This window comes from Vitis vinifera, chromosome 13 (assembly GCF_030704535.1).
Source record: "Vitis vinifera cultivar Pinot Noir 40024 chromosome 13, ASM3070453v1".
Lineage (NCBI taxonomy): Eukaryota > Viridiplantae > Streptophyta > Magnoliopsida > Vitales > Vitaceae > Vitis > Vitis vinifera.
In genome coordinates, this window is record NC_081817.1 from 22,898,860 (window position 1) to 22,922,710 (window position 23,851).

At 37.9% G+C, this 23,851-nt stretch overlaps 1 protein-coding gene across 1 annotated transcript; it reads right to left on the bottom strand.

Moving 5' to 3' along the window:
- Window positions 1-4,354: 4,354 nt before the first annotated feature.
- On the bottom strand, window positions 4,355-9,010 carry LOC132254916 (uncharacterized). The gene is made up of 2 exons (XM_059741982.1): window positions 5,482-9,010; window positions 4,355-4,977 (listed from the first exon to the last, which is right to left on the bottom strand). Exons 1-2 carry the CDS (start codon window positions 9,008-9,010, stop codon window positions 4,355-4,357), a joined length of 4,152 nt encoding a protein of 1,383 aa, XP_059597965.1.
- Between the last annotated feature and the right edge of the window lie 14,841 nt (window positions 9,011-23,851).

A 23,851-nucleotide genomic window follows, 5' to 3' on the forward strand; every position in this document is an offset into this window, starting at 1 on the left:
CGTCAGTCCGGACAGTAGGAAGACCTATTTCAGTAGGAATGATTGCCTCCATTCCATATGCGAGGGCGAAAGGAGTGTTTCCTGTTGGTCGCCCGAGTGTGGTTCGGTAAGCCCACAGGACGCCAGGTAGCTCCTCGACCCATTTTCCTTTGGCTTGCTCAAGCCTTTTCTTTAAGGCAGTGATTAGGGTTTTGTTTGTAGCTTCTGCTTGCCCATTACTTTGAGGATATCGCGGCGTGGAGTATGAATTCCGGATGTTCAGCTTCGAACAGAAATTTCTGAAAGCAATGCTGTCAAATTGTGGACCATTGTCAGCTATGATGGCTTGGGGGATCCCAAAATGGCAAACAATGTTATTCCATACGAACTTGGTGACATCTTTGTCTTTGATGCTAGCATATGCTTCAGCTTCCACCCACTTACTAAAGTAATCAGTGGCAACAAGGAGGAATTTCTTCTGGGCAGGCGCTGCTGGGAAGGGTCCCACTATATCCATGCCCCATTATGCAAAAGGCCATGGGCCTGAGACTGTTTTCAATGTTGCTGATGGCATATGTGGAATGGGAGCATACCGTTGACATTTATCACATTTTTTAACATATGCTGCCGCGTCTTTCTTCATTGTTGGCCAATAGTATCCTTGCGAATGAGCTCTATGTGCCAGAGATCGTCCTCCCGCATGATTCCCGCATATTCCCTCATGCAACTCAGCTAACACATACTGGGCCTCTGAATGCCCTAGGCATCGAAGGTAAGGTCCTGTGAAGGATCGCTTGTATAGGTGCCCCCCAATCAGGGTGAAACGGGCAGCTTGCACCCGGACTTTGTGTGCCTGTTTGGGATCTCCGGGTAGAGTGCCTGACCGAAATTTCTCTATTGTACCAAAATACTTAGCCTTTTTACGTAGTAACTCTGGTCAAGAAAAACTAGAGAAAGAGTCACTACGGCTTTTGTAGTATTCCGGGTATCGTTCTCAAGGACTGGCTTATGAAAATTGTCAATACTAGAATAAATGAATTGTTTTTGTTTAAATCCTTAAGTGAAAAACAATATGTGAATAATGTGAAACTAAGTAAAAGAAATTGGATTAATAAGAGAAAATGAATATTGATTTTAAATTCAATTGATTCAAGTTTGGGGTTTTCCACAATCCAACCTAGGGTATAGAAATTATAGAAAACAAGGGTATTTTAAGTAGTATGATCTTAGGGTTTTGGGATCCTTGGCCACTCGCGATCAAGTTGGGTTCTATAACTCAAAATTGCATCCGAAACCTAATTTTTCTTTTTTCAAACAGATTCCTAAAACCATCAAATGAATGAGATTGATTGTCAATTTAAGATTTGGCTTTTTAACCCTTCCTACTCCTTATAGCTTTGTTTAGGGGCAAATAATGGTAGGGAAAACGAGGATAACTAATGATCAAGAATTACCAAGAATCACTAGTATCAAGTAATAACCTATCGTATCATTCCCTAAACGAACTCACAAGGATAGGATAAAAAATATAATAAATTGTCACCCAATCAATAATTAATCTCATTGTTATAGTAATTTACCCATTGTCCCTATAGGTTTCCTAGCCCTTAGGTTTTCATGCTTCAAGCCCCAAGTTGGCTCTTAGCCTCTCATGGGGGTGATGTCACATTCACAATCCATAGTAGGGTAGAAATCCATAATTTGAATCAAAATAAACTAAAAACAATATATTCAATAAAGAAGAAAAAGAAAACAAACCAAAGTTCTCGTCTTTTTCCTCCTTCAATGTCAAAAACTCCAGAAAAAAAATCCAAGATCCAAGATCCCTAAAACCTAGAATTGAGAGGGATTATATAATATCCTCAATTACCTAACATGTGGCACACTCTCATTGGCCACTTATTACAAAAATAATTTCCTAAAAATGATTAAAAATAATAAAATGGTGATTTCTAGTCGTGTGGGGTCCACCTAGAGCGGATGGAGTGCTTTAGATGCAATTCCCGAGGTAGAGGAGGCGGAACATCAAAGTGGCAGTGGGTGAATTCGAAATTGATGTCATTTCGAAGTGGATTTCGAATTCATAAGTTGAATAGATGCAATTCTCGGGGTAGAGGAGGCGGAACATCAAAGTGGCAGTGGGTGAATTCGAAATTGGTGTCATTTCGAAGTGGATTTCGAATTCATAAGTTGAATTTCGAAATCATAAGTTGAATTTCGAAATCATTTCGAAATGACCTTCTAGCTTGGTGCAGTTGTCTTCAAATGGCCATAACTTCTTCATTTCAGCTCCGATTTGAAAACCGTTTGAAGCGTTGGACTCCTGACTTCCCGAGCTTCGAAACGATATATAGTATGTATATAATGGACTCCAGAAAGTGCTCCAAATTTGTCCTCAAAGTCAGAGTATATAATGCCATCAGATTTTTGAGTTCTAAATTTCCATGCAGCTAAATCTTGCTTCATGCCTCATTCCCCATGCTTTCTTGCCTTCTTTCTTACTCCATAATGGTCATTTATCATCCTCCAACCTCATGATATCCTTGTTTTTCCTTTCTTTACGTTCAATGAGTCTTGACTCACTTATTTCCTCATTTAGCCCTTTCTTGATCTTTCAAAATCTAAAGTCATTCAATTTGCACAATTTTCTTCCCTTGAACCTGAGATAAATCTCCAAAGTATAGATTAAACCCATGGCTAGGGCCTTAGCATTGATTTAGGTCAAGTTGGGTGATTTGAATGTCCTTTGGTGCACAAATCATATCGAATATGTGCCATTAGAGCACATATTTTGGATCCAATCATCCCCCTCAACCTAAACTTTGCTAGTCCCTAGCAAATGAAAAGAATAAAGAAGAATGAAAAATATGTAATGAGATTCATGAAACCATATTAACTCAACATAACATGTTTCACACACAAGATACCCAAGTAGACAAATTTCCTAGATTTGAGCAAGATGACACAAGATATGCAACTTCTTAGTTTTCTCACCTTATCTTCATATACATAAATGTGCATCCATGTTTAGCATTCCTCTTAGTGTCTCTTGATTTTCCCTTGATTGGTTCTTTCCACCTAAACCTCATGTGCTTAATTTTGGTGTCCCCTCATAGTATTTTTCTTAAGACTTTTTCTTAAACTCAAATTTCATCATTCTTGAAGTTAAAGAGGAGGAAAATTTATTTTGATTTTTCTTTCTTAGTTTAGGAAATCTCCTTCTATATGGCTTAATAGGGATCCACCGGCAACTCCCGAGTTTTCACCCAAGGTACCAGGTATTGAGGACCTTTATAGGCCACTTACCCCTCAGGTATCACCCTAGCTCAAGGTAGAACAAGGTCGAATTTCCCAAACATTTTTTTTTCTTCAATTTTCATTTATCTTTTTTTTTTTTTTTTTAAACTGAGTTTAGCTTATGTAACGAGCAAGATACCGATGACTCCTAACCAGTTGGTTTCGGGCACCAGGGCTTGAAGACACAAGGCCATTACCCCCTCAGATAATTGCTCAAGCTTAAATCAGTCATTTTCAATTTTTTTTTTTTTTTCATTTCCTCATTTTATTGCTTAAGAACAACTCTTTTTAAGCTAAAGAAATTATCTTAATCAAGATACCATAAGGGTACACGTGTTTTGTGTGTGCTTTGAGTCTTAAATAGAAAATAACCATCAAAGAAAAATTGAAGGTATTCCAAGGATTCAACCTAACTATTTTTGCACTTAAAGGTATATAAAGATAAGGTAAGTGAACTAATACTCTTGCTCTAACTGCATTTTTTCTCAAATTCTAAAGAAATAATACTACTTAAAGCATTCTCATGCCAAATAAACCATGAGTTATCAAGGCAAATCAAGAATCTCATTAGCTAACCAAAGATGACATGCAAACTTTTGAAAAAAATTAGGGCTAATAGGCTAATAGGCCTTCCCCCCTCAACCTAAATTACACATTGTCCCCAATGTGTAGGATAATGGGTCAAAAGAAAGGAAAAATGAATATGTTACCTCAAGATCATCAAGTGAGAAGTTTGTTATGAGGACTTCACATAAACTGTAGGAGCTTTGTCACCTTGAACACATGTGAGGCTTACCTTTTCACTCCCTTGAAGTTTGCATTTACCTATATCACTCGGATGTTTGCAAGCTAAGTTGCTACAACTCATAAACTCATTAGTAAGTTAAAACAACTAAAAATAAATAAAAATAAATAAATAAATAATAATAATAAAATAAAATAAAATAAAATAAAATAAAATAAAAAATGCTAACCATATTGCTAATGACTAATTGAAAATGCAAAACTAAATAAAGGAAAATAAATAAATAAAATAAAACAAAATAAAAATTTACCTACTGGATTTTTAGAAAATGCTTCAACCCTTTTGAACATCCCCATCAAGAAAATGGAGATTCTCCTCTTGTGTCTCAAATCTTTCAATGAAATGCTTTAGGCGCTGACCATTAACTTTGAATTCATTACCTGTCCTCGGATTTTGAATGGTCACGGTGCCATAAGGGAAGACTTCCTTTACCACATAAGGGCCATTCCACCTTGACCTAAGCTTTCCTGGAAAAATGTGAAGCTTGGAGTCGTACAACAACACCTTTTCACCTTGCTTGAACTCCCTTCGTAAAATAAGCTTGTCATGGTAGAATTTGTGTTTTTCCCTTGCATTACGTAGGCATTCATAACTCTCATTTCGATATGCCTCAAGTTCATTCAAATCATATTTCCTTTTAGCTCCAGCTTGATCCGAATCAAAGTTCATCTTCTTTACAGCCCAATATGCACGATGTTCGAGTTCTACAGGCAAATGACATGCTTTACCATAAACAATTCGGTACGGTGACATGCCAAGGACAGTCTTATAGGCTGTCCTATATGCCCAAAGTGCATCACTCAACTTGGTAGACCAATCTTTTCTTGTAGTATTGACTACTTTGGTGAGGATTCTCTTAATTTCCCGATTTGCTAGCTCAGCTTGCCCATTCGTTTGAGGGTGATATGGGGTGGACACTTTATGCCTCACTCCATATTTCTGCAAAAGAGTGGAAAAAGGCTTATTACAAAAGTGTGAACCTCCATCACTAATGATTGCTCTCGGAATGCCAAACCTAGAGAAAATATTCTCCTTTAAAAATTTGAGCACCACTTTGTGATCATTGCTCTTGCATGCCACTGCTTCTACCCATTTAGAGACATAATCCACTCCCACCAAAATATAGAGATTACCAAAAGAAGGAGGAAATGGTCCCATAAAGTCCAGGCCCCAACAATCAAAGACCTCAACAACACAAATATGATTTTGAGGCATTTGATACCTTGTGTTGATTTTCCCCAGTTGTTGACATTGTGGACAACTTTTGCAATGAGTGTTACAATCCTTGAACATAGTTGGCCAATAGAATCCACTCTGTAGAATTTTTGCTGAAGTCTTCCTTGAAGCAAAATGACCTCCACAAGCTCCTTCATGGCACATTCGCAATATGTCTTGTTGTTCATCCTCTGGAACACATCTCCGCATAATTTGATCTGGGCAAAACTTATACAAATATGGATCATCCCAAGCATAGTGTTTTGCCCGTGAAAGAAAATACTTCTTTGTTTCCATGTTCCATTCTGATGGAAGCTCTCCGGTTGCCAAGTAATTGACTATATTTGCGAACCAAGGCAACTTCTCCACTGCACAAAGTGCATCATCAGGAAACTCATCATTAATTTGTGCTTCCTCGAAATGTGACTCTACTTTAACTCGGGAAAGATGATCAGCAACCACATTCTCTACCCCTTGCTTATCCTTGATTTGAATGTTAAATTCTTGAAGGAGAAGAATCCATCTGATAAGTCTTGCTTTGGCATCCTTTTTGTTGAGTAGATATTTCAAGGCCGAATGATCAGTAAAAATTACTATTGAAGTTCCCAAAAGGTAGTTCCTGAATTTATCAAGTGCGAACACCACTGCAAGGAGCTCCTTTTCAGTAGTTGTGTAGTTCTTTTGAGCATCATTGAGGGTTTTACTAGCATAGTACACCACATATGGTTTTCCATCCTCCCTTTGACCTAGTACAGCTCCCACTGCATAGTCACTAGCATCGCACATCAACTCAAATGGGAGAGACCAATTGGGAGATCTCACAATTGGTGCACTAGTGAGGAGTGACTTTAGCCTCTTGAAAGCTTCTTGACATGCTTTAGTCCATATGAATTCTGCATCCTTAAGTAGTAAAGCACAAAGAGGTTGAGCGATTTTTGAGAAGTCTTGTATAAACCTTCTATAAAAACCTGCATGTCCCAAAAATTGTCTCACCTCTTTAACAGTAGTAGGCGAAGGTAGCTTTGAGATGAGCTCAATTTTTGCTGGATCTACCTGAATGCCCTCTTTAGAGATGATATGACCAAGTACTACCCCTGAGGTTGCCATGAAGTGACACTTTTCCCAATTTAGGACTAAATCATTCGCAATACACCTTTTCAAAACTTTTTTCAAATTTGAGAGACAATCATCAAAGGTCTTCCCATAAACAGTCAGATCATCCATGAAAACTTCCATGATTCTCTCTACCATGTCACTGAAAATACTAAGCATACACCTTTGAAATGTGGCCGGTGCATTACAAAGACCAAAAGGCATGCGCCTATAAGCATAAGTGCCAAATGGGCATGTGAATGTGGTTTTCTCCTGATCCTCCAATGCAATGGCAATTTGAAAATAACCTGAATAGCCATCCAAGAAGCAATAATAGTCATGACCAGCTACCCTCTCCAAAACCTGATCTAAGAAAGGTAATGGAAAGTGATCTTTCTTGGTGACTGCATTCAACTTCCTAAAATCAATGCATACTCGCCAACCTGTAGTCAACCTTGTAGGAATGAGCTCTCCTTCATCATTCTTCATCACAGTTATCCCGCTTTTCTTAGGTACTACTTGAGTGGGGCTCACCCAACTACTGTCAGAGATAGGATAAATAATACCTGCATCTAAAAGCTTCAATACCTCATTTCTGACTACATCTTGCATAAGGGGATTTAGCCTTCTTTGTGGTTGCCTTACTGGTTTTGCATTCTCTTCCAAATAAATATGATGTGTGCAAATCAAGGGATTTATCCCTTTCAAATCTGAGATGGACCAACCAATCGCTCCTTTATTCTCTTTAAGCACCTTCAAAAGTTTCATTTCTTGCTCTTCAGTTAATGTAGCTGAAATTACCACAGGTTTTTCTTCATTTGCCTCTAAATAAACATACTTTAAACCATGTGGCAGGGGCTTTAACTCTGGTTTGCTGATCTCAACCTCTTCCTTTTTGCTTTCTTCATCATTCTCAACACTGTTCAAAGATTGAATCGTATATTTTTCTTTCCATTCTGTAGCAACTTGAACACATTCTTCCTTAACGATTGTAGAGAAAAATTCATCTATATTTTCTTCCATTAACTTTTCTGTGTGTTCTTGCACCAAAGCCTCTATAAGGCATGCTTCCTCATTTTCCACATCATCATGGTCCATTGGTTGCTTGCATAAATTGAAGACATTCATTTCCACTGTCATGTTCCCAAAAGATAATTGCATCAATCCATTTCGACAGTTAATGAGAGCATTGGCTGTAGCAAGGAAGGGTCTCCCAAGAATAATTGGAACAGAATTCATACCCTTTTTCAATGGTTCTGTATCTAACACCACAAAGTCCACTGGGTAGTAGAACTTTTCAACTTGCACCAAAACATCTTCGACTACTCCTCTAGGTACTTTAATCGAACGATCTGCTAAAGAGAGTGTAATGGTAGTAGCCTTAAGCTCTCCCAATCCCAATTGCTTATAGATTGAATATGGAAGCAAATTCACACTAGCTCCCAAATCTAACAAAGCCCTTTCTACGAATGAATCTCCAATCTGGACTGAGATGGTAGGACAACCTGGATCTTTGTACTTCACCATTGCTTTATTCTCAATGATGGCACTGACTTGCTCGGTGAGGAATGCTTTCTTGCTTAATTTAATCCTTCTCTTCACAGTGCATAAATCTTTGAGGAACTTTGCATAAGCAGGAACTTGCTTGATCATATCAAGGAGTCGAATGTTGATCTTCACTTGCTTCAAAACTTCCAAAATCTCTAAAGTCTTATCCCCCACTTTGTGTCTCTGCATAGCTGAAGGGAAAGGCAAATGATTGGAAACACTCATTTTATTTTTGCTCACAATGACTTCCTCATATTTTTCAGATGCTTTCTCATTTCTAACATTTTTCTCCACAGCTGGTTCATCTCTAGTAGGAATATCTTCACTTACAGGTAACTTGGGCCCTTCATATTCTTTCCCATTTCTGAGTGTGATAACTGCATTGCAATCTTCCTTTTGCACTTCAGAAACTTCATTTACTCCTCTCGGATTTTTCTGTGGTTGAGCTGGGAATTTTCCTTTCTCGTGAGATAAACTTACAGCAAGTTGACTCAAAGTGGTTCGAATATCTACTAGTTCTTGAGATGTTTGAGCATTTATCCTATTTTGATCTTCATTACGCTTGTCTTGCTTCTGTATAAACTCTCTCATCATGTCTTCCAGGCTTGAGTTAGATGATGAGGCTTGATGTTGCTGTTGAAAATTCTGAGATGGCATACCTTGTGGTTGAAAACCTTGCTGCCCATTAGTTTGATTACCCTGAAATCGGTTTCCTTGCTGCTGAAACTGGCCATTGTTACCTCCCCTCCATGATAGATTTGGATGATTCCTCCAACCCGGATTATAAGTGTTGGAATATGGAGAATTGCTAGAATATTGCTTGTATGTCCCTAAGGCATTGGCTTGCTCCGTAAACATATCTTGCACTGCAGGTAGAGTGGGACAAGATTGTACACCATGTTCTGTAGACTTACATATCAAGCACAATTGAGTTACCCCATCATTGACTATTTGTACCTCTTGAACTCCCTTGGCTTCCAAATCATCCAACCTTCTCATAACGGTTGTTAACTTTGCTTGGACATCTAAACCCTCTGGTAGGGTATACACTCCACTAGCTCTTGCCCTGTTCATTGTTCTATCTCTAGATGGTTCCTTGACTATTGGTTCATCCCAACTTCTAGATACCTCGGCAACATAATCAAGGAATTGAAATGCTTCATCGGGGTTTTTATTCATGAAATCTCCTCCACACATAGTCTCGAGAAGTTGTTTCATTGGTGGTGCCATACCTTCATAGAAATACGAAACTAGCATCCAGTTGTCAAATCCGTGATGGGGGCAAGCTGCAACAATCTCCCTGAATCTTTCCCAACATGCAAAAAATTTCTCATCCTCCATAGCCTTGAAATTCGAGATCTCCTTTTTCAATGCACTGGTTCTATGTGTTGGAAAGAATTTTTGCAAAAACACTGATTGTAGATCACCCCAATTTCTGATACTATAAGGTCTAAGACTATTTAACCAAGTCTTAGCTTTATCCTTCAATGACAAGGGGAATAGCTTCATGCGAAAGATCTCCAAATGAGTGTTGGCTTCTCGAAAAATTGAAACGATGTCCTCAAATTCCTTGATGTGAGAGTATGGATTTTCATTTTCTGTCCCCCTAAAAATGGGTAGTTGAGACACCACTTGAGGCCGAATGGTAACATGATCATGATTTGGAGGTAGCATAAAACACGATGGTGTGCTCAACCTGGGAGGATTTAGAAGCTCTCTCATAGTTCTTTGGCCCTGCACCGGTGGTCGTGGCCTGTTGTTATTACTGTTGAATTCTTCAGTGTCCTCCATATTTGGTTGAGATTCCTCAGTTGTTCTTTGAAGTCTACCTGAAATATCTCTTTCCCAACCAAGCATAAAATAGAAGAAAAATATGTATAAAGATAAAAAAATAAAAGAACTAAAACAAAGCAATGCACTATATCCTAGTTATGACGATTGCCAATCCCCGGCAACGGCGCCATTTTCTTGACCGAGATTTCTCTATTGTACCAAAATACTTAGCCTTTTTACGTAGTAACTCTGGTCAAGAAAAACTAGAGAAAGAGTCACTACGACTTTTGTAGTATTCCGGGTATCGTTCTCAAGGACTGGCTTATGAAAATTGTCAATACTAGAATAAATGAATTGTTTTTGTTTAAATCCTTAAGTGAAAAACAATATGTGAATAATGTGAAACTAAGTAAAAGAAATTGGATTAATAAGAGAAAATGAATATTGATTTTAAATTCAATTGATTCAAGTTTGGGGTTTTCCACAATCCAACCTAGGGTATAGAAATTATAGAAAACAAGGGTATTTTAAGTAGTATGATCTTAGGGTTTTGGGATCCTTGGCCACTCGCGATCAAGTTGGGTTCTATAACTCAAAATTGCATCCGAAACCTAATTTTTCTTTTTTCAAACAGATTCCTAAAACCATCAAATGAATGAGATTGATTGTCAATTTAAGATTTGGCTTTTTAACCCTTCCTACTCCTTATAGCTTTGTTTAGGGGCAAATAATGGTAGGGAAAACGAGGATAACTAATGATCAAGAATTACCAAGAATCACTAGTATCAAGTAATAACCTATCGTATCATTCCCTAAACGAACTCACAAGGATAGGATAAAAAATATAATAAATTGTCACCCAATCAATAATTAATCTCATTGTTATAGTAATTTACCCATTGTCCCTATAGGTTTCCTAGCCCTTAGGTTTTCATGCTTCAAGCCCCAAGTTGGCTCTTAGCCTCTCATGGGGGTGATGTCACATTCACAATCCATAGTAGGGTAGAAATCCATAATTTGAATCAAAATAAACTAAAAACAATATATTCAATAAAGAAGAAAAAGAAAACAAACCAAAGTTCTCGTCTTTTTCCTCCTTCAATGTCAAAAACTCCAGAAAAAAAATCCAAGATCCAAGATCCCTAAAACCTAGAATTGAGAGGGATTATATAATATCCTCAATTACCTAACATGTGGCACACTCTCATTGGCCACTTATTACAAAAATAATTTCCTAAAAATGATTAAAAATAATAAAATGGTGATTTCTAGTCGTGTGGGGTCCACCTAGAGCGGATGGAGTGCTTTAGATGCAATTCCCGAGGTAGAGGAGGCGGAACATCAAAGTGGCAGTGGGTGAATTCGAAATTGGTGTCATTTCGAAGTGGATTTCGAATTCATAAGTTGAATAGATGCAATTCTCGGGGTAGAGGAGGCGGAACATCAAAGTGGCAGTGGGTGAATTCGAAATTGGTGTCATTTCGAAGTGGATTTCGAATTCATAAGTTGAATTTCGAAATCATAAGTTGAATTTCGAAATCATTTCGAAATGACCTTCTAGCTTGGTGCAGTTGTCTTCAAATGGCCATAACTTCTTCATTTCAGCTCCGATTTGAAAACCGTTTGAAGCGTTGGACTCCTGACTTCCCGAGCTTCGAAACGATATATAGTATGTATATAATGGACTCCAGAAAGTGCTCCAAATTTGTCCTCAAAGTCAGAGTATATAATGCCATCAGATTTTTGAGTTCTAAATTTCCATGCAGCTAAATCTTGCTTCATGCCTCATTCCCCATGCTTTCTTGCCTTCTTTCTTACTCCATAATGGTCATTTATCATCCTCCAACCTCATGATATCCTTGTTTTGCCTTTCTTTACGTTCAATGAGTCTTGACTCACTTATTTCCTCATTTAGCCCTTTCTTGATCTTTCAAAATCTAAAGTCATTCAATTTGCACAATTTTCTTCCCTTGAACCTGAGATAAATCTCCAAAGTATAGATTAAACCCATGGCTAGGGCCTTAGCATTGATTTAGGTCAAGTTGGGTGATTTGAATGTCCTTTGGTGCACAAATCATATCGAATATGTGCCATTAGAGCACATATTTTGGATCCAATCAGTGCCTGTCCGGATGTATTCTATGATGTCATACGTCCATTCTTAGCCATCCGCTTGGTTTGCCTCAATGGTATTGCAGGTGGAAATTTCTGCGATAGAGGGGTTGGGTTGCACATGTATAGGCAATAGGACGGCTTCTTTGATGGGGAGGGAGGCAGCTATGCCGGCCAAAGCGTCAGCGCGCCTATTGTCAGCTCGCTTGATTTTTTCGATCGTCCATCCAGTGAATTGCTGCAAGGTGTTGCTTACTTTAGCTAAGTATCGCGCCATGCGTGCGTCCTTAGCCTCATATTCCTCCTGGACATGTTTTACCACGAGTTGTGAGTCGCTGTAGATCCGGAGTTTGGAGACGGATAGAGCAAGGGCGAGGTCCAATCCGGACAAGATGGCTTCATATTCTGCTTCATTGTTAGAGGCAGAGAATCCCAGCCGGATGGCTTGCTCCAAATGTTCCCCAGTTGGGGACTGTAATAGGAGCCCAACTCCAGAGCCTGATGAGCGTGAGGCTCCGTCAACTCGTAGAGTCCACCATTTTTGTTCGCTTGATTCGTGGTGTTGGCTGGGTCTTCGGGAATATTCTAGCACGAAGGCAGCCATTACTTGGCCTTTCATGGATAATCTGGGTTGGAATTCGATTCCAAATTCGCTTAATTCAATGGCCCATTGCAACATTCTCCCGGTTAAATCTGGCTTGTGCAGAATGTTGCGAAGGGGCTGGTCAGTTAGTACGATCACTGGATGAGCTTGGAAATAAGGGCGGAGCTTTTGGGCAGCGCTTCGAAGGGCTAAGACTGTTAGCTCCATTTTTGAATATCTGGTTTCTACGTCTGCCAATGCCCTGCTGACGTAGTAGATAGGTTTCTGCTCCTTGGGTGAGGGGCAGCGGAATAGAACGACGCTGATTGCCCATTCTGATACCGCCAGATACATATACAATTTTTCTTTTGGAATGGGGCTACTTAAGATGGGTGGTTGCGTAAGACAATGCTTAATCTTTTCGAAAGCGTTTTGGCAATTGTCCGTCCATCCGTGTGCTCCAGCTTTTCGTATTGCCAAGAAGAAGGGTCGCAATTCATCAGTGAAGCGGGCTATAAAACGCCCTAATGCAACGAGCTTGCCTGTGAGCCGTTGTAGCTCCTTCTTGTTCTTGGGAGGGGGTGTTTCCATGACTGCCTTGACTTGATCCGGGCTGACTTCTATGCCCCTTTGGCTGACCATAAATCCCAGAAATTTGCCAGCACTTACGCCAAAAGCGCATTTAGAAGGATTTAGCTTCATGCCATACTTTCGTAAGAGGTGAAAAACTTCTTGTAAGTGAAGGGCATGCTGCTCTCGGGTTTTGCTTTTAACCACGATATCATCAATATATACCTCTACCGTGTGGCCTATCAGAGGTTTGAAGATTTTAGTCATCAATCTCTGATAAGTGGCGCCAGCATTTTTGAGTTCGAATGGCATGACTTTGTAGCAATAAAGGTCGTGTGGTGTTATGAATGTTGTCTTTTCTTCGTCTTCCGGGGTCATGGGGATTTGATGATATCCGGAGAAGGCATCCAAGAAAGAGAGCATCCCTTGCCCGGAAGTGGAATCCACAATTTGATCTATTCTTGGCAAGGGAAAACTGTCTTTTGGACATGCATTGTTGAGATTGGTATAGTCTACACAAACTCGCCATTTTCCTTCCTTTTTGGGTACCACCACTACATTTGCCAACCAATCCGGACAAGAAACTTCTCTGATGAATCCGGCTTCGAGCAATTTTCGATCTCATTCCGGATGACTTTTTGTCTATCCGGGTGAAAGCGCCTAATTTTCTGCCGGACGGGTCTGGCAGTTGAAAAGACGTTAAGCCTGTGAGACGCAATAGAGGGATGAATTCCCTTCATATCAGAGTGTGTCCATGCGAAGATGTCATGGTTTCGTCTGAGAATATTTTGCATGCTCTGAGTTTCTTCTTGTGTCATGAGGGAACTGATGTTCGTGAGGTGAGTGTTTTCCTCCGAAGTTTGGATTGTTTGTAAGGGATCTGCTGCCGGGGGATCTTTGTCCGCCGAACCCAATAATTGCTATTGGTCATGTGCAATGCTGGGTTCAGGAGGAGATGCATCCTCCTGGTTGGCCCCTGCTTCACGTGCTATCTGATAGCACTGACGAGCGGCTAATTGGCTGCCATATAGGTCGATTTGGCCATCGTTGGTGAGAAAACTCACCATTTGATGGTATGTAGAGGGGATAGCTTTCATGTAGTGGAGTCATGTGCGCCCCAAAATGACATTGAAGGGTGATAACTCCTACACTACTGAAAACTGTACGTTGAGAGTGACTGGGCCTGCTTGGACCAGCAGTACAATGTCTCCCAAGGATGTAGTTGAAGACCCGTTGAATCCGGATAGGATTCGTCCAGGGTTTTCGAGGCCTGTGAGAGTGTGTCCCATGTGACCCACGACCGATGCTTGCACAAGATCGGCCGAACTGCCTGGGTCAACCAAGATACGCCGCACATCAAAGTCCCCAATTTCCAAGGACAAGATGAGGGCGTCGCGATGTGGTTGCAGTGTCCGGGTGGGATCTACCGGTGGGAAAATGATTGTCCCATCTATGGGGCGAGGGCCCCCTCCAGTTAGCCTAGGCCGGATGGAATTGATGCGTTCGCGTATTGATGCGGCCTACAACAATTTTTGCCTCTTTCGCCTGGAGTCGTACTCCTCGTCAGATGGACCTCCGTTAATATAGTTTATAACGGCCTTGGGGGCAGCTGGGGCCCTAGGGGCAGCTGGGGCCCTAGGGGCAGCTGGGGCCCTAGGGGCAGCTGGGGCCCTAGGGGCAGCTGGGGCCCTAGGGGCAGCTGAGGCCCTAGGGGCCCCGGGGTTGTGATGTTGGGATGTGTCCCTTCCTCCATTATCTGATCGGAGGTATTGCTTCAAATACCCTGCTTTTATGAGCCTCTCGACCAGAAACTGGAAAGCTCGGCATGTCTCTATTGTATGACCATGATCCTTGTAGAAGGCACATCTCCTACTATGATCCCTTGTGGATGGGTCCGTTCCAATGGGTCTAGGCCACTTGAAGTCGGACAAACTCTGGATCATTGGGAGAAGTTTTTCATATGATATGGAAAGAGGTGTGAGATGCGGCATTTCCGGGCGACTCGGCCCTTCTTGCCTTCGGTCAGACAGCTTTGGCCGATTCGGAGGTTTAGTACTTCTCTCTGTATTACTTCTAGATGGCTGTCCGGCAACCAAAACTTGCTGGGTGGCTGCACGTACGTCATCTTCGAGCGTTGAATATTTGTTGGCTCATCTGAATAAGTCGTCCATCGTTGTAGGAGGCTTTTTAGCCAGTGATTCGAAAAATGGAGTGCCTGGACAGATGCTTCGTTTGAAGATCTGTAGGACAGCATCCATACTGCAAGCCTCTACTTGAAGTACGGCTTGGCCAAACCGCTTCACAAATTCCCTCAAGGATTCGTTATCTTGCATTTTTATGTTCTACAAGGTGCTGATATTTTGCTTGTGTCGTGCAGAGCACAAGTATTGTCCTACGAAAGCTTCGGACAGGTCCCTGAAATTGCCAACAGAGTTGGGAGGTAGGCGGTGAAACCATGAGAGGGCCTGTCCTTGTAAGCTGGCGGGAAATACTTTGCATAGCAGTGCATCGTTGCCAATATCGAGCGTCATAAGCTGTCGATAATGCATGATGTGATCGAAGGGATCGTTGATTCCATCGTATGTGGAAAATTTTGGTACGAGGAATCCCCTTGGGGGCTCGTAATGGATGATATGAGAGTAGAAGGGCGTGGAGAGCATGTCATCCAGCCTTCTGCTGATGGAGCCAATGGGTGGCTCGTTTGGGATGTTTCTCCCAGTTGGTTGTTCCGCTGGGTGCGAATGAACATTCCGCATCACGGGGGTGACTACGGGGTCACAATGCGGGTGAACGTTTTGCACCATGGGGGTGGCCAGGGGGTCAGGGCGTGGTGCCCAGGTTGTGGCCATTGGTGGCCTTGATCTTCCAGGCTCTTGTGGGCCTAGTCTTGCGCGCATTGAATTTGACAACTGGGATTTTTTATCACGTTGTCTTTTGGCTGAAAAGTGAGTAGAGTCTGAGCTTTCCTCACCGGGAGCTCGAGGCATAGGCGTGCGTGGCTCATGAGGTCTTATGTTGCATGCTCCTGGGATAGCTCCCGTTGTCCCAGGATATATTGATTCCGGTTCTTGTTGAGGCCTTGAGTTTGCTACTTGGCCCCTCGAACGCTGACGTCGAGGAGGCCCTGATGTTGAAGCCTGGATGCGTAATACAACGTTTTCTTCTCTCAACCTTTCTGTCTCCTAGAGGAGAGCTTTCAGTTGTCTCTCGCTTGCCAACTGTCTCCTTTCGATGGCTAGGCGCCATTCAAAATTATCATCCTCTCCTTTACCAGATGATCAGCTTCGGGAAGGTGTGGCCATCCTTTTTAGTGACTGAATCAAAGTAAAAAAAGTTCCCACAGACGGCGCCAATGTTGATACCTCGCGCTCCTGGTGTTCCACGTAGTTGCCAGATGGATGCGCGATCTCAACCAAAACAGGTTCTTGATTCAGTCGTTATACCTGCAAAAGACATCCGGACAGGGTGTCCGGATGCACCCTCCAATGGTTTTGTTAGCCATGATTAAGAGAGGGAGATATAAATCAGTTGGCCTTTTTCTAGGTATCAGGAGATTACCTTCCTCTTTGTGTGAAGGTTTATATATAGTGCCATGAGTACTGTTCCTCTCATTAATGGTGAGGAGATATTTTATGTTTGTCATGATGACATTTGGAGGCAGCATGGTCATCGCCATCCTACTGGCGGCTATCAGAAACCGTGGTAGGTGATGCTGCTGTCAGAGATCGTGGGAAGTGATCATGTAGAATGATCGTGAGAAGTGACTTGTTGTCACCTCAACCCGTCCTTTCACTCTGCAGGTGATGGGACGTGGGGTATGACAGGCTGTTGTGGTAACGTGTGAGACTTGCTTTACTTCAGTCAATGATCCGGACCCTTGTATCCGGATGGGATATGCCGATCATCCGGATGTATTGTGTAAGCCGTCCGGATGATATGTTTATAAGTGTCGCTTGATCTTCCTTGAGGTAGTCCGGAAAAGCGTGCCATGTGTGCTTTATGAGACGGTCCGGATGAAGATGACCCGGATGACAATCGTGTCACTGTAAGATGCGTGCCACGTGGCTCGGAGGGAGGGGTCCCTACTGCAGGACGATGGCTTCTGAAAGTTTAGATAGGATATTGTAAAATCAATTTACAGGCTAAGCATGGAGAAGCTGCTAGTGACGACTGAGAAAATAAGAGTGAGAATGAGGAAGAGGAGAGAAGGTTTTCTCTCTTGTTTTTTTACTGGTTTCAAAACGTGCATGTGCAGATCGAGAGAGAGTGAGAGAGAATGAGTAGATGACAAGCATGGGAAGAGCGGCCGTTGAATGTGATGAAGACGGGTCTTGGGCAGCCCAAAGCATGCGCGGTGGCAGAGGAAGATAAGACACCTAATGGGGATATGAAGCATGCTTTCAGCAGCTAAAACTGAGCTATACAGAGAATGGGACGGTTGGTACAAGGAGTGGTATAGTTGGTGCAGGGAGTGGTAGGGTTGGTTAATGACTTCAAGGAGCTAGGTTTTGTGGGTTGGTATATATTAGAAGGTTTAAATGTATAGCTAGTAATGGGTAGGCTACCATGGTGATCGGTTATAATATAGGGAGAATTATGTTTTGGGGGTAGATGGGCCCCCAAATTAACAAAAGGTCCATATAACTCTTCAAATTGAGTTGAAGGATATGAAATAGTAACAGACAAATATACCCTTTAACAACACATATAAAATATTTTATAAAATTAAGTTAAATAATTTTTTTTCAATAATTTTTTTTTTCAAAAATACTAAATTAAATAAAAGTAGTTTTCAAAAATATGAAATTAAATAATTTTTTTTCAAAAATATTAAATTAAATTAAAATATTTAAAAAAATTAAATTAAATATTTTTTTAAATATTAAATTAAATATATTTATTTTAAAAAAATATTAAATTAAATAAATTTATTTTTTAAAAATATTAAATTAAATAAAAGTATTTTAAAAAATATTAAATTACATAAAAGTATTTTTTAAAAATATTAAATTAAATAAAAAATATTAAATTAAATAAAAGTATTTTTTAAAAATATTAATTTTTTTCTCAAAATCAACAATGGGCATTTTTGGAAATATTGAAGGATGATATCCTTCAACTCAATTTCCATACTTTCATTGGGTCTTAGGCTCAATTTGAAGAGTTACATGGACCTTTTGTTAATTTGGGGGTCCATCTACCCCCAAAACATAATTCTCCCTATAATATATTTGAATTATGAAGAGGGTGCAGCTGGTTGATGGTTTATGGGACATTAAAGCAAAAATATTGTTTTAGTGTGATTATTATTAAAAGAAATGGCTCATTTTAATATATATTTTAAAGCATGATTTTGATATCTACAATAAAAATCTAATCTTAATCATAATTTTAATTTATGATTTATGAGGTGTTAAAAAAATATTATTTTAGCATGAAAAATCTTAGAACATATATTCAATAGCTATAATATCAATTTTTGACTTACCTATTTCATAATCATGATTGATACCTAGATTTCTATAATTTATAAAAATGATGCTAACAAAAATAATTTATTCATATTAAATCATATGTACAAAAAAAAAAAAATCCTTTCTTAATTCAATACCAAGCCTTCATTATTTATCTTTAAAGAAAATGAAATCAATTATAAATTAATTCAAATCTTGAATTTATTTTATGACATTAAGGTTTTAAAATCCTAAACGAACCTAAATATACTAAAAATCAATCAAAAACAAAATTCTAAACTAAGAATAAAGGTCACTAAAATCAAGGTTGGGGTCACTTAATCTCTCCAACATATCTCTCACAAAAAATCCAAAAAACCTAATGATTGACATAGTCACAATGAACCATCAATGAGAGCACAAAAGCAGTCCAAAAAGGTTAATAAGTGCACAATAAGGCAATAGAGAATGTAGAAATCAATCCTAGATGGAATATGCGAAGATGATAAAATAGAAGGTCTACAATAATTTTTCAAATCAAGCTTTTCAAGATCCTCATATATATCTTCCAATGCATCATGTAAATCATCATAATTAATGTTTGAATTTATCTCATCAAGCTCATCAATAGCCATGAAACATATGTTTGTCACTTCATTTTCTTTATCTTCTTCGAAGGAGTCTCCTTCACTATTACTCTAAGTGGATACCATTACCTTCTTTTTTCCTTTCTTTACTTTACTCTTGTAGATATTACAATTATACTTAATGTGCCTAGTTTCTTGATCTTATAGCATACTAAGTCCCTTTTCTCGTCCTTTTTCTCCTTGTCAACATTTGATGAAGCTTTTTTCTTTTAACAGTCTTTTCTAGAAGTGACTCTTCTTCCCTTGAATTTTTCTCCCTTCATGAACTTTCTAAAATTTCTTGTGATGAGAGTAAAGTCTTCAACTTTTTCATTTTCTTTCACTTCTTCCTTATGAGTTAAGGCTTTGAGAGCTATGCAATTTTTTATTTTTATCTTCCATATCTTGATGGCTTTTCATGGTGATCTCATGAGTCATTCAAGACCCAATCAATTCTTTCAAAGGCAACTTGGTCAAGTCTTTTGCTTCTTGAATTATCGTGACCTTAGCTTCCCATTTCTTTGGAAGTGATCTTAATATCTTCATCACCTTCTCCAATTCTTTGTAAGTCTTTCCCAATGCTTCAAGGTCATTCACAATATCGGTGAACCAAGTAAACATCTCAACAATAGTTTCATTATCTTTCATAGCAAATAATTCATAAGTACGAATAAGTATATTGATTTTTTTTTATTCTTTTACTTGATTTGTTCCATCATGAATTATCTCAACAATCTCCAAATCTTTTTAGTTGATTTACATTAGCATACACAATTATATTAATTTCTATCAATAACACGATGTAAGAAATAAATTGTTCTAACGTTTAATTGAATTTTTCTTTTATCATGTTCATCCTATTTTTGTTTAGTTTTTGGAACCAACTCCCCATTCATTAGTTATGTAGGAGTATAGGGACCCTCTTCAATGACATTTCAAAGATTAAGATTGGTAGATTGTAAAAATCAAGTCCTTTTTGTATTCCAATAAGGATAATCGATCCTCATAAAGAATAAAGGTCTATTGGTTGCAAAACCTTCTAAATGGGCTGAGCTTGATGAATCAAACATCACCTATTAGATTGTTAAATCTTAAACAAAAGGTCTAACTCTGATATCAATTGTGAAACAAGACTAATTAATTTAATAATAAAACAACCAAGAGGAAAGGGGAGTGAATTGGGTTTTAAAAACTTTTTGGAAAACTATTCTCGAGCAACACTGAAACAATAAAAAAAAATAAAGGCATAAGGGATAGAGAGATTGCAAATGTTAATTTTATAGTGGTTCGATTAATTCCACCTACATCCACTATCCTCAAGCTCCACCTAAGTATAGGTTTCACTAATTTGAAGCTTTAACCAAGCTCTCAAATCTTTATAATTGGATTCCTTGGCTCTAATGGGCACTACAAGTAATCCTTCAAGTTTTATACTCAAACTTAAAGGTTAACACTCAATCTTACTTCAATAAATGAGAGTTTAAGATCACTCAATCTTAACACAATTAATGAACAAATACAAGGAAGTTAGGATGGGCAACAAGTGTGTACTAGATGAGTATCCCTATGAAAGATTTAATGCACCATGAGAGCTTTGAATGTGAGAAACTAGTAAGTAAAAAAGTTTAATGCAAGTATTCTCTTTGCAATAAATGAAAAGGAGCTCTCTATTTATAAGTTTCCAACCTTAGACACTCAAGAAGACACCAATTGGCTTTTCTTGGTCGAGCTCTGATTTAACTGGTTGACTAGTTGTTGGATATTTAATGCACTGCAAGCAAGGTTTGAAATATTGGTAAATACAATATATCGATACTTAGATTTTACGGATATATCGGAAATATCGGAGAAATATCGATGGATATTTTGACAAAAATATCGGTGAAGTAAAAATTATTTAAAATTCATCAAAATATTTGAAAAAACCCTAAAAAATTATAAAAAAAAAATATACATTTAAAAGTTATTTTGTAAATGTAATTGACATAGATCTTGTTATAAAAAAAATATCTATATGCAAGGATATATCGGTCTTAATATATAATTTATTTTTTATCTTATCAAATTAATTTTAATTTATAAAATATTAGAACTTTATTATTATCATTATTATTTATATTTTAGTTTTTAAAATAAATTTATATTTTAAAATTAAAACATTCAAAATTAAAAGGATAAATATGAAAAAAATTAAAAGTGAAGTAATAGTAATTTTTTAGAATATGATTAATGAGATAAATGATGATACATTTAATTTTAAAACTATAATTTATTTAATTCAAATGCATTTAATAGTGTGAAATAAATGATGATACATATATGATTTTTTAATATTTATATTTTTATATTTAATTATCATATAAATAATATAAAATGACTTATTAAAAAATTATAATATTGATTTTTATATTTTTATTAATCAATTAAATATAATTTAAAATAAAATAATTAGAATTTTTTTTTTTTTTTAATGATGAACCTTAGCAAATTTAAATTGAACATATATTATCAATGAGCATCCTGTCCAATGGTAGCTAGAGATTGAACCCAAGACTCTAAGCTGTTGGACTACACCTGTGCATGGAGTGCCAATTTCGGGTGATACTTAAAATAAGATAGTTAAAATATTATGAAAATTTTAAACATAATTAAAAAAAGGTTAAAAAAATATAAAATAAAATGTTCTCATATTTAATATTATTTCAATAATTACAAAGTGTCGGTTGAAAGTAATTTATGATAATGTTAATATTTATTTCAAATATAATGATATTTTTATTAAAAGGCTAATTTTTATTAAATGATATATTATTAGTTAAATGATTTTAATATATTAATATAATAATAAATTAAATGGTTTTAATATATTATTAATAGTAAATTAATACACCATATAAAATCATAAACAATTTTGATATAAACACATCACCACCCTTTTCTTCAAATCCCATCACACGAAGAGAGAGGAGAGCATAAACAAAGAGAAAAGGCCAACTGTTGTTGCATACCCACACCGATGACAGTGGAGACCAAAATCTAAGTGAGAAAAGACCAGTTTTGGTGATCGCTACTTATGTTAATAGAAGAAATCTTCTCATTACATTAGTCATCACAGCGACACCACTGGTATGAAGGCATTCCAGATCCATGATCGTCATTGATGTCCTTTTTCCTTATCATCATGGGTTATGGGTCTTGATTGTTGAAAAACTCTTTCTTTTGAAGGCAAGCTCTGATTTTTCAAAGATTTTTTAAGTTTAGATCTTGTCTATTGTTGATATGTTATGATTTGAAAATGAAAAAGGGATTTCTTTTAGTAACTCGAATATTTCAACCGAGTCAACTCGGAATTTTTTGATCGAGTCAATCGAGTTTAAACGATTCCTGATGAGTTTGAGTTTGAGATAGTATCGGGTATTGGACTTGGCCAATATTTAGAACCATGGCTGGAGTGGGACTGTAGGACATGGAAATATCGGGAAATTTCCCAAAAAATCAGTAAAAATACTGATAAATACCAAAATATCAACGATATTTCCTAAAAAATATCGAGGTTTATGTCCATCGATAATCGATGACGAATATCATGTCAGAGTTGGTCGATAAGCGAAATTTCGACAAAATATCGTTGAAATTTTTCAATATTTCGAACACTGACTATAGGTGACTATTAGGGTTCGTCCTGACCTCAACTGAGAAAAAGACACCTTTGACCGAGAAAAGGTTTCCCTACCCCCTACTAGATGAGATAGAAGATTTTTGTGCACCCTTGACTAGTTCTTAACTAGGAAAGGGTAATCGATTTGACTAGTTCCCAATCGATTGAGCTAATTAAGCTTACTCTTAACCGGTTAGGCAATTATGGCTCAAAATTTCTTTTTTCTTTTTTTTAATTCAATTCTTTCTAATATTTGGACAACATCTTTAAGTACTTTTATAAATCAAGTTTGAGAGGTTTTTGCTTAAGGTTTTAGATTGAAACTCAAATTCAAAAAATATGATCTTTTAAGGCTCAAAACAAGTATGAATGAAAAATGCATAAAAAGATCGAAAGACCTAAGTGCACCCAAGTATTCACCTTACATAGGGTTCCAAAGCTTCAAAGGTCTTCATGCACACTTGATCTTGCACTCTTTCGATCCTTTGATGAATAACTTGATTGTCCAATTGAATTTCGCAATTAACACCTAGAATGCATCTTGGTTTTAACTTATTAGTGAACTAATTATGATTTGTTATCATTAAAACTTACTTAAGATAACCCTTGGGCTAACATAACCTAATCCTGGTATAGGGAACGAAGAGATCCAAGATTCCCTGCATCAACATATAGAAAATAGGGGAAACATGGAATGTTTTAAGGCTTAATAATTGTATTTTGTTTCTATCATGTGTAATATTTCTCATAGTATAGTGGAATAACTCTTTCTTATCTGTGGATATAGACATATTTGGTTCAATCACATTTGCATTGAAACTTTTGTCTACACAACAAATTGTCCATAGAGCTCTCACTAGCATAATACAACCACACCAATAGGTTGTTTTACTTATAGGCACATCAACCCTTGTCCCCTATTTATTGTCCAAGCATTGAGTTACACTTCCTATCTATCACCATATAGCCAAGTTATTAGTATTAATTAGTCATTCTCCTACTACTTGCTCTAGGACCATCATGACCCCTTGCTCCTAAGCATGGTTGAACACTAGCATATATCTCCTAGTGGCCACCAAGAGGCTTAGTTGCTTATTTTGGTGCCTTCTTCTATCACTTGCCTTAAAACTAAGACTCCTT